This window comes from Macaca nemestrina, chromosome 9 (genome assembly GCF_043159975.1).
Source record: "Macaca nemestrina isolate mMacNem1 chromosome 9, mMacNem.hap1, whole genome shotgun sequence".
NCBI lineage: Eukaryota > Metazoa > Chordata > Mammalia > Primates > Cercopithecidae > Macaca > Macaca nemestrina.
The window spans coordinates 116,916,907-116,929,178 of NC_092133.1; the positions used below are offsets into that span (position 1 = coordinate 116,916,907).

General features: G+C 41.1%; 1 protein-coding gene across 2 annotated transcripts in view; it reads left to right on the top strand.

Moving 5' to 3' along the window:
* Positions 1-6,391, top strand: part of LOC105480069 (YME1 like 1 ATPase) — a 45,848-nt gene extending 39,457 nt beyond the window's left edge. For both annotated transcript variants that reach the window (XM_071070338.1, XM_071070339.1), the window contains 4 exons: positions 1,151-1,277; positions 1,358-1,431; positions 2,895-2,981; positions 4,983-6,391. In XM_071070338.1, the coding sequence (XP_070926439.1) occupies positions 1,151-1,277; positions 1,358-1,431; positions 2,895-2,981; positions 4,983-5,126 (432 nt within the window). In that variant the 3' untranslated portion in view covers positions 5,127-6,391. The remainder of the gene's footprint in view (positions 1-1,150; positions 1,278-1,357; positions 1,432-2,894; positions 2,982-4,982) is intronic.
* Positions 6,392-12,272: the final 5,881 nt, after the last annotated feature.

Consider the following 12,272-nt stretch of genomic DNA (forward strand, 5'->3'; position numbering starts at 1 on the left):
TCATTTAGTACAAGTTTATCAGATCTTTCAAAATTGTAGACATTTTAAAAATTTCTGTGCACCTGGGGAGAAAACAGTCCTATTGCAGCATTATCCACCTATTGTTGTTGCTTTATAAAGCATTTTTTATTCTCTAATTGCTGGTTTTTCATCAGTCCCCTGATGACCAGCTTTCAGCATGGTATAAGAGAGCTAAATGATAATTCTGGTTTGTATTTTTTTATTTTGCCCAGTCTTATGGTGCTGAAATTCTGGTTTTTAATGTAACGATCTCAGAACTGTATCTGAATTTCTTTTTTTTAAATCTTCATTTTATTTTATATTGATGGGGTCTCACTATGTTGCCCAGGCTAGTCTCAAACTCCTGGACTCAAGTGATCCTCCCACCTCAGCCTCCCAAAGTGCTGAGACTACAGGTATGAGCCACTGCACCCAGCCTGTATCTGAATTCTTTCCTTACATTTCATATTATTTTATTTATTTATTTATTATTTTATTTTATTTTATTTTATTTTATTTTTTTTTTTTTGAGACAGAGTCTCGCTCTGTCACCCAGGCTGGAGTGCAGTGGCGCGATCTCGGCTCACGGCAAGCTCCGCCTCTCGGGTTCACGCCATTCTCCTGCCTCAGCCTCCCTAGTAGCTGGGACTACAGGCGACCGCCACCTTGCCCGGCTAGTTTTTTGTATTTTTTAGTAGAGACGGGGTTTCACCGTGTTCGCCAGGATGGTCTCGATCTCCTGACCTCGTGATCCGCACGTCTCGGCCTCCCAAAGTGCTGGGATTACAGGCTTGAGCCACCGTGCCCGGCCTATTTTATTTTATTTTTGAGATGGAGTTTCATTCTTGTTGCCCAGGCTGGAGTGCAATGGCGTGATCTCAGCTCACCGCAACCTCCATCTCCCAGCTTCAAGCAACTCTCCTGCCTCAGCCTCCCGAGTAGTTGGGATTACAGGCATGCGCCACCATGCCCAGCTAATTTTGTATTTTCAGTAGAGACAGGGTTTCTCCATGTTGGTCAGGCTGATCTCGAACTCCTAACCTCAGGTGATCCACCCGCCTCAGCCTCCCAAAGTGCTGGGATTCAGGCGTAAGCCTCCACGCCTGGCCTCTTTTTTTACTTTTTATCTGATTGATTTTTAATCGTCTAGGTGTCCCTGTTACCTGAGAATGACAGATGGAATGAAACTAGAGCCCAGCTGCTTGCACAAATGGATGTTAGTATGGGAGGAAGAGTGGCAGAGGAGCTTATATTTGGAACTGACCATATTACAACAGGTTAGCGTTAAAGAATGGCTTTAGTTCAAATTGTATGTGGTCTTAAAGATATTTTTTAAAATTGTATGTTTTTATTTTAGGTGCTTCCAGTGATTTTGATAATGCCACTAAAATAGCAAAGCGGATGGTTACCAAATTTGGAATGAGTGAAAAGGTAATAGATTATTTTAATCCTTTTCATGTATCAAATTACATGTCAAGTGTTGATTTGAGAGATGGTTCTGATATATAAATTGGTAATATTCACTTTTGCTCTGTCTCACTCCAAATGGATTTGAGGCTGCTTATTCTGAACATTGTTACTCTCTGAATAAAGAAAATGGAGCCTTCTCTTAGCTGCTCAGAATGAGCTGCCCAGATAGTAACTATTACTTCATGAGTTAACTAAGTGGTAAAGCAAGGTGAATTCCTTAGCTTTTCCATGTGGCATAAAAGAGCCTACTTTCTGAGTTTGGTTACTTTACTGTTTCCGTATATTTCATATTTTCATCTTACTGTTCCTTGAAGCACTACTATACTCTGAATTATGGATTTCTATATTTGAAGTAGCTGCTAAGGTTTTTCAAGAAAGTACTGAGAACCAGACTTAAAATTATTTTAGGCTGGGCAGTGTGGCTCACACCTATAATCCCAGCACTTTTGGGAGGCTGAAGAGACTGGATTGCTTGAGCCTAGGAGTGAGTTCTGGACCAGCCTGGGCAACATAGCACAACCCCATCTCTTAAAAAAAATACAAAAATTAGCCAGGTGTGGTGGTGTGTGCCTGTAGTCCCAGCTGCTTGGGAGTCTGAGGTGGGAGGATTCCCTGAACCCAGGAGGTCTAGGCTACAGTGAGTCCTGGTTGTGCCACCGCACTCTACCCTGGGTGACAGACCAAGACCCTGTCTCCAAAAAAATAAAAGATTTAAAATGTTCTCTCTTGCTCATATTTTTACTATTTTGATATTAGTGGTTTTTTATTTGTTTGTTTTTGAGACGGAGTCTTGCTCTGTTTCCCAGGCTGGAGTGCAGTGGCGTGATGTTGGCTCACTGAAGCCACTGCCTCCCAGGTGCAAGCTATACTCCTGCCTCTGCCTCCCAAGTAGTTGGGATTACAGTCACCTGCCACCATGCCTGGCTAAACGTTACTCTTTATACTTTCAGAAGAATGTGGAAATTTCTTTACCCTCAAATGCAGTTTTTATTTTTTATTTTTTGGAGATGGAATCTCACTCTGTCACCTAGGCTGGAGTGCAGTGGCGTAATCTCAGCTTACTGCAACCACCGACCCCTGGTTTCAACCAATTCTCCTGCCTCAGCCTCCTGAGTAGCTGTGATCACAGACACGTGCCACCATGCCCAGCTATTTTTTGTGTTTTTAGAAGAAATGGGGTTTCGCCATGTTTCCAGGCTGGTCTCAAACTGCTAACCTCAGGTGATCCACCTGCCTCGGCCTCCCAAAGTCCTAGGATTACAGGTGTGAGCCACCGTGCCCTGCCTCAAATGCAATTTTATATTGTACTTCTTTCTTGTTCCTCCGTATATTTGTTTCCTTATATATAGGCTAGTACTTTCTCTTTTAAATTTATTGGTATTTGGGGGTTTTCTGTTAAACTGCTTTCTTCCTTTTGGTTTTAGCTTGGAGTTATGACCTACAGTGATACAGGGAAACTAAGTCCAGAAACCCAATCTGCCATTGAACAAGAAATAAGAATCCTTCTAAGGGTAATGATAATATTTTTTCCTGCATATTTATTTTCTTAGGAACAATGTGCTTAAATAGTTAGGTTCTTAAAAAAATAACAACTGAAGGCCCTCTGTTCACTAGAAACATCATTTTATAAAACAAAGATAATAGTCACTGTGGTGTCTGGGGAAAAAATTAGAAAATAAAGATAATAGGTGCACCATTTCAGCAATGATTTAAATGTTATTAAGGCACCTCTCTCTGTTCATGAACTGGGACTTATTTTCTCCTGGACATGGGCTAAGAACAGTTATATATTGCATGGTTGTAAAAATTCAATTCTCAGGGTAAGGGACAAAATAACTACATATTAGGTACAGTGTATACTATATAGGTATGGATACACTAATATCCCAGACTTCACTTATACACAGTTCATCCATGGAACCAAAAACCACTTGTACCCCATAAGCTGTTGAAATAAAATATGTCTACATATAAAATTACATATATATATATATATATAAAATTCAATTGTACTTTAGCTGCAAAACTGTAAGAGGTAATAGAATGGGAAGAGTATTGTTTATTGAATCTTTGACATGTATTCAACAAATACATTTTTTTTTTTTTTGATATGGAGTCTCGCTCTGTTTCCCAGGCTGGAGTGCAGTGGCATGATCTCGGCTCACTGCAACCTAAGAAATAAGTTTAGTAGATTTTTTGTTGTTGGTTTTTTGCAAGTTTTATCTTTTTTTTTTTTTTTCTTTTTTAAGGGGATGGGTCTTGCTATATTGCCCAGGCTGGACTTGATCTCCTGGGCTCAAGTGAGCTTCCTGCCTCAACCTCCCAAGTAGCTGGGGCTACAGGCACACACCACTGTGCCTAGCTCCATGATTTCAGTTTTGGTTTTTTTTTGGTGTTTTTTTTTTTTTGAGACAGCATCTTGCCCTGTCACTCAGGCTGGAGTGCAGTGCTGTGATCTCGGCTCATTGCAATGTCTGTCTCCCAAGCTCAAGTGATCCCCCCACCTCAGCCTCCTGAGTAGCTGGGACTGGGACTATAAGCACACACTGCCACGCCTAGCTAATTTTGTTATTTTTTGTAGAGAGCATTTCACTATGTTACCCAGGCTGGTCTCGAACTCCTGGGCTCAAACGATTCACCTGCCTTGGCCTCCCAAAGTGCCGGGATTACAGGTGTGAGCCACCGCACCCAACCAGGCAGGTTTTAAGAGTAAGACTGACCAGCCTGGGCAACATGGCAAAACCCCATCTCTACAAAAAATAGAAAAATTAGCTGAGCGTGGTGGTGGTTCATACCTGTAGTCACAGCTACTTGGGATGAGGTGGGAGGATCACTTGAGCCCAGGGAGGTTGAGGCTGTAGTGAGCTGTGATTGCCTCACTTCACTCCAGCCTGAGCAACAGAGACTGAAAAAAAAAAAAAAAAAAAAAGAGTGACTTGAGCTGAGTGCCAGAGTCTTTAGTGAATAAGGAGTATGTTTGTTAGATGGCACAATGAAGACAGTTGGATAGCTCCATAGTCAAATGGCCTGGACTTCAACAGAATAGGAAGAGTGCATTATATAAGAGGGTAGGTTAGTAATGGTCTGAAAGAGGTGACTAGAACAAAGAGCTCAGCTCTCTACTTTGAAGTATCTAGGGTAAACGTGAACACATAGCTTGAGAGGGCTTAAGGAATGTAGTCTCCACAGGAGGGACCATGGCTTTGATTATTTCAAGGAGGTGGAGGGAATGCTTTAGAGTACTTAAGGATACAGAAAGTTTGTATGATGGAAAGGTTTAGAGAGTGTTATATAAGAGGTGGTCTCTGCCTTCTCAGGTGTTTATTCTCTTTTCCTTACTATTTATGTTATAATGCACAAATTATCTCTACAGTAGAATCAAGATTCTACATGATTTTATAAATATAAACAGATTTCATATTTTTTAGGGTACATAAAGTTTTTCTTTTCCTATTGACTGGTTTTTGCATCCCTACATTTACTGCTACTTACGTATCTCCTTTTCTATTTAGGACTCATATGAACGAGCAAAACATATCTTGAAAACTCATGCAAAGGAGCATAAGAATCTTGCAGAAGCTTTATTGACCTATGAGACTTTGGATGCCAAAGAGATTCAAATTGTTCTTGAGGGGAAAAAGTTGGAAGTGAGATGATAACTCTCTTGATATGGATGCTTGCTGGTTTTATTGCAAGAATATAAGTAGCATTGCAGTAGTCTACTTTTGCAACACTTTCCCCTCATTCTTGACGTGGTGTAATTGAAGGGTGTGAAATGCTTTGTCAATCATTTGTCACATTTATCCAGTTTTGGTTATTCTCATTATGACACCTAAGGCAAATTAGCATCCCATGGCAAATATATTTTGAAAAAATAAAGAACTATCAGGATTTAAAACAGCTCGTTTGAGGAATGTCAATGAGTTATTAAGTTGAAAGTAACTAATGATTTTATGTTTGGTTACTCTACTAGATGTGATAAAAATTGTGCCTTTAGCCTTCTATATACATCAGTGGAAACTTAAGATGCAGTAATTATGTTCCAGATTGACCATGAATAAAATGTTTTTTAATCTAAATGTAGAGAAGTTGGGATCAAAAGCAGTCTTGGAAACACAGAGCTGGGCATGTAGCCTTTTGGCATGGTGCAGTGGCTCACACCTGTGTAATCCCAGCACTTTGGGAGGCTGAGGTGGGTGAATCACTTCAGGCCAGGAGTTCGAGACCAGCCTGGCCAACGTGGTGAAACACTGTCTCTACCAGAATACAAAAAAAAAAAAAAAAAAAAAAGGCTGGGCGCAGTTACTCATGCCTGTAATCCCAGCACTTTCGGAGGCCAAGGCGGGCAAATCACCTGAGGTCGAGAGTTTGAGACCAGCCTGGCCAACATGGTGAAACCCCATCTCTACTAAAAAAAATGCAAAAATTAGCTGGGCACGGTGGCAGGTGCTTATAATCCCGGCTACTTTGGGGGCTGAGGCGGGAGAATTGCTTGAGCCTGGGAGGTGGAGGTTGCAGTGAGCCGAGATTGTGCCACTGCACTCCAGCCTGGGCAACAGAGGAAGACTCTGTCTCAAAAAAAAAAAAAAAAATTTAAATAACTTTAAATATTAAAAAAGTAGCCAGGTGTGGTGGTGCATGCCTGGAATCCCAGCTACTTGAGAGGCTGAGGCACGAGAATTGCTTGAACCCGGGAGGTGGAGGTTGCAGTGAGCCAAGATCACAAGAGCCACTGCACTCCAGCCTGGGTGACAGAGTGAGACTCCCTCTCAAAAAATAAATAAATAGATAAATGATTATAACCTTTTAGAAATGCAGTGTACATTTTCATGTTCCTTTTTTAAGCATTACTGTCACTCTCCCTAATGAAATGTACTTCAGAGAAGCAGTATTTTGTTAAATAAATACATAACAAACCTCATTCTGAATAATGTCCCTCATTTTGACTATAATTATGCTTGGTTGCAAAAGCAAAATTAAATCTCAGTCCCCTCTGAAGCGAACTTTGTGTTATACCCTGTGCCCTGCGTCAGAAATGCCAAGTCGTGTTTACTTTTCATCCAGATTTTGTGAATATGAACATGTTACAGGATTTACAGATGAATATTTAACTCAATAGAAAAATTATTTTAGAGCACATTGTATTGGTATTACAACCAGATTATATTCTTGACGATGACTTTATTAAAATTACCTACAATTTCCTAATAACTTAAGCTGCATATGGTCTTCATTGAAAAAAGATGGATATTGTTTCAGGAAGCTTGTTACATTATATTCTTGACCTTTTGGTTGATGATCTATGTAATTTCAAACTGACAGAAATGTTGTCAGCATAATACATGGATCTCTCATATACGCTGCATCCAGATTTACCAATTGTTTTCATTTTGCCCGTTTTTTATTGCCCCAAACCTGTTCTGTCTCCCTCTCTGTATGTACATACATACACGTATAAAATATTGTTAAAGTCTTATCTGTTAAATTTTTTAACATATTTGTTGAGGTATAATTTACATATGATAAAATTCATTGTAAATGTACAGTTGAAAGATGTGTGTGTAATCACCACCACAATCAGGTTTTAGAACATTTCCATCACCCAAAAACATTGTCATACAAGTGTGTGGGTTAATTTTTTAAGAAACTTATGAATCATTTTCAAAGTGACTATAGTTTTATGTTCTAACTAGCAATGTAGGAGGGTTATAGTTTCTCCACATCTTTTTCACTGCTTATAGTCTGCCTTTATTATTATGGCCATTCTAGTGGACCACTCACATCCAAATTAATCTCATCCAAGTTAGATCATTTCTCTAGTGACATAAGATGCTGAGCATCTTCTGTGCTTATTGGCCATTTGTATATCTTCTTTGGAGAAGTGTCTATTCAGATTTTTTACTTCCTCCTTTTAATTGGGTTGCCTTGTTTTTATGAGTTATAAAAGATGTTCTGAATGCAAGTCCTTTATCAGATGGATCTTGCTTTTTTATCCCGTTTCACAATCTCTGCCATTTTGGTGGAGTGTTCAATTCATTTATACTTAATATTATTGATACATTTGAATTTATACCTGTCTTTTGGTATTTTTTTCCTCATAATTAAAGAGATCCCTCTGTTCCTCCTTTTCTACCTTCTTTTGCTTTAAATAATTGGAACTACTGGCTGGGAGCAGTGACTCTCCTGTAATCCCAGCAGTTTAGGAGGCTGAGGTGGGTAGACCACTTGAGGCCAGGAGTTTGAGACAAGCCTGGCCAACATGATGAAACACCGTCTCTACCAAAAATATAAAAATTAGTTGTGCGTGGTGGTGCATGCCTGTAATTCCAGCTATTTGAGTAGCTGAGGCAGGAGAATCACTTGAACTTGGGAGGCAGAGGTTGCAGTGAGCTGGGATCATGCCAGTATACTCCAGCCTGGGTGACAGAGCAAGACACTGTCTCCAATAATAGTAATAATAATAATAATGGTTGGAACTACTGCTTTATACGATCTTAATGTCCTCAATCTTTATCTGGGAATGTCTGGTCTTGCCTTGATTCTCTTCTTTTTTTAAGGATAGTTTGCTGGATATAGAATTTGTGCCTGACAATTTTTTCTTTGACTCTCTTTTAATGTCATCCCATTGCACCCTGATTTCCATTACTTTTGGTGTTAAGTCAGCTGTTAATTATTGTTGGTCTCCTTTGTGTAATTGTTTTCCTCACTGCTTTTGGGCTTTTTTCTCTGGGCCTTGTCTTTTAAACAGTTTGACTAAGATGTTTTTAGGTGTGGATCTCATAGTGTTTATCCTACTTGGGTTTGTTGTTGGTGGTTTTTGTTTGTTTTAGCTTCTTGGATATATAATGTTTTTTATAAAATTTGAGAGATTTTTGGACATTATTTCTTCGTTACATTTTTCTGCCCTTTGCTCGCTCTTCTGTGGTTCGCCTTATGCAATTGTTGGTACATTTCCTGTTACCCTGGTCTCAGGCTCTGTTAATTTTTTTCAGTCTTTTTCTCCCTCTATTTGTCAGGTTGCGTAATGTTGATTTTTCTTCAAGCTCACCGATGCATCTGCCATCTCAAATCTACTTGCATTTTTTTGTTTCGTAAGTTGAATTTTTCAGCTCCCAGGTTTCCATTTGGTTCTTTCATAACTTTGTACCTCTTTATCGAGATTCTTTGTTCATTGAGTATGTTTTCTTTAACATGATAAACAGATTTCCATTTATTTTTGAACATGTTTATGAAGTCTTTGCTAAATCCAATACCTAAGGATATTCGGGCAGTTTCTCTTGAATACTTTCTTCCTTAGTGACTTATTTTGTAACCACAGTCCCGATAAAGCAATTTATTATTAAGAGTGAACCTAAAGAAGACTTAAACGTTTCATAGCTATTCACTCAAAACTATCAGAATGCCAGAATTTCACCTATTATCTATATCATTATTACTTTTAGTAATTGATACATATTTTATTGCTAGATACTCTCTAGTATTTGTTCATATTCATTTTAAAGGCAATTCTGCATTGTTTCAAGCCAGCTAGTTATAAGCATATTTCTTAATATAAGTGTGTAGTATTTTAATAAAACGTGGTAGAATATAGATCTTTGGATTGGAAACATAACAGTACTGGATGTGAAGATTTGCAGAGCTGGTTTTTTTTTTTTTTTTGAGATGAAGTCTTGCTCTGTCGCCCAGGCTGGAGTGCATTGGCATGATCTCGACTCACTGTAACCTTCTTCCAGGTTCAAGCAATTCTCATGCCTCAGCCTCCCAAACAGCTGGGATTCCAGGCACCCGCCACCATGCCTGGCTAATTTTTTTGTATTTTTAGTAGAGATGGGGTTTTACCATGTTTGCCAGGTTGGTCTTGAACTCCTGACCTCAGGTGATCTGTCTGCCTCAGCCTCCCAAAGTGCTGGGATTACAGGCATGAGCCACTGCACCTGGCCAGAGTTGGTATCTTTGAAGTGAGGATTTTACTTATATGCAAATTCTTTTCTGTCAGAGGTGAATCCCTGTTTTAGTCAGGAATATGATATTTATTCCTCTTTCACAACAGGAACTTCATATATATGAGTGCCGTGTGGTGTTCTGAACTATTTCAGTCTTGAATTAGCATGGTAATACATAATGTAGCTAATCTGCTATGAATTTGAGAATGCATTTTATGACAAATTTACAAAGCTGTCAGGGAGGATGGAAAGGTGCTTATTTCTCATATAAAACTGTCTTCAGAGAGCTCGATGTGAATCTTCTGCACACCTGCTTCCTCCTGGAAGCAGGTATGTAACTCATCCCCAGGAAATCAAGCCTGACAAATTCTGATGAGCTGCTTGGCTACTGTGTTGAGACCGGTCTGCTCTCTTAGCATTTGTTTTGGCAAAGAATGTTTGAATGTTTACAGAGGACAGATGTTGGTCAAGTATGAGAGCTGTTGGTGGGAGGGAGAATCCATTTGGGATCCCATATGAAAAGGCCTGTTAAGGGTGCGAGCAGGCCTTAGAAGAGGGTAATCCAAAGTGAATCTGTGGATTCCTTAGGAGCTAAGAGGAAAGGCCAGAGTGGAGTGCATTCATTCAGGTCAAGGCAATTGCAGGTGAAAACAGCTGTGGGAACAGAAGTGTCCCTGTGAGAGTCAGCGTTCAAAGAAAGGCCACATCAAATACTCAAAATCATCTCACAACAGTATCAGCCAGATAAGAACCACCCTCTGCAGTTTTTGTTTTGTTTTGAGATGGAGTCTCACTCTTTCGTCCAGGCTGAAGTGCTGTGATGCGATCTCAGCTCACTGCAACCTCTGCCTCCCAAGTAACTGAGATTACAGGTGCACACCACCATGCCTGGCTAATTTTTTTGTATTTTTAGTAGAGATGGGGTTTCACCATGTTGACCAGGCTGGTCTCAAACTCCTGACCTCAAGTGGTCTACCCACCTTGGCCTCCCGAAGTGCTGGGATTACAGCAGAAGCCTGTAGAGGAGTCCTGTGCTGGACAGAAATGGCTTGGCTTTGTATCCTCTTTGTGCTCAGTCATTGGCTGGAAGCAGCCTGACAGAAGCAAGGTCCTGGTGAAAGCACCAGCTGGAGGCTACAGTTCAACTGTGCACTCCACAATAGGGTCTCCCGAAGACAGATCTGAACAGTGCAACTCCACGGCCTTTGTATCAATCTGGGTCCAATGACAGCGTAGAAACCACACAGCAATTTAGTTTAATATAAAGAATTACTAAGCTGTGAGATGAGAATAATTATAAAGATGGAAAGAGAAGTCTAAAGGGTACCTTAGGGCTGAAGGAGAGTACTCAAGAAGGGGTTAATTTGGGAGGGGGGTTCAAACATTGGTGAACGAGATGGGATTGCAGCCTGCTAGGTGGCAGAGAAGTTTGACTCTATTTGCATGTCTGACTTTCCCTTGCATCTGACTACCCACCTCATTTAATCTGCATCCCAGCAGGTTGTTTCTGCTTGCCTAGAGACCGAGGGGTGGCCCTGGCCTAGGTTCTGGTGTGCTGCTGGGTTGCGTCTTCGTGTTCCTTCTACACCAATGCCAGTAGTGGGTGCTCTGCCCAGGCTGTGCCTTCCGAGAGCATGCAGTGCGTTGACTACCCTGAGCTCTGGCCCCAGCCAGTAACCCTTTTAACATGGACACCATTGGTCTTTGTGAGCAGGCTTGTAACAACTTCCTACCCCCAAGCCTTGTACTGCTGTGTGGGGAAGTGGGCTTCCTGCCTCCTCACAACCATCTATGCACCTATCAGATTGGGCCCCTGATACTCCAGAAGGGTGTTTTATGTTTGCTCGATGACTGTGGACAACTCCCGCCTTGGCAACCACACCTTCTCCAAGGACATCTGAATCCCCAGCCTTGTGAAGCCATTTAAGTTGTTCATACTTTCGGTATAATCTCACTCTAAGGGATTCTTTAGATTTTTCTTTTCACTTTTATACTACTGTTACAGTTAATAGTTCTTTTTTGGGGGAAGGGTTTTTTTTGGTTTTTTTTTAGATGGAGTCTCACTCTGTCGCCAGACTGGAGTACAATGGCGCAATCTTGGCTCACTGCAACCGCTTACTCCCTGGTTCAAGCAATTCTCCTGCCTCAGCCTCCCAAGTAGCTGGGATTATAGGCACGCACCACCACACCCAGCTAATTTTTGTATTTGTAGTAGAGATGGGATTTCACCATGTTGGCCAGGCTGGTCTCGAACTCCTGACCTCGTGATCCACCCACCTCGGCCTCCCAAAGTGCTGGGATTACAGGCGTGAGCCACAGCACCCAGCCTGAGATGGATCTTGCTATATTCCCCAGGCTGGTCTCAAACTCCTATGCTCAAATGATCCTCCTGCCTTAACCTCCCAAGAAGCTGGAACTACAGGTATGTGCCACCGAGCCTGGCTAATTTTTTTTTTTTTTTTTTTGAGATGGAGTCTTGCTATTTTCCCAGGCTGGAGTGCAGAGGTGCGATCTCAGCTCCCTGCAGCCTCTGCCTCCTGGGTTCAAATGATCCTCCCACCTCAGCCTCCTGAGTAGCTGGAATTACAGGCATGCACCACCATGCCTGGCTAATTTTTTTTTGTATTTTTAGTAGAGACAGGGTTTCATCACGTTGGCCAGGCTGCTGTTGAACTCCTAACTTCAAGTGATCTGCCCACCTCAGCCTCCCGAAGTGCTGGGATTACAGGCATGAGCCACCATGTCTGGACATGGCTGGTTTTTTTTTTTTTTTTTTTTTTTTTTTTGAGACAGAGTCTTGCTCTGTCACTCAGGCTGGAGTGCAGTGGCACAATTTTGGCTCACTGCAACCTCCACCTC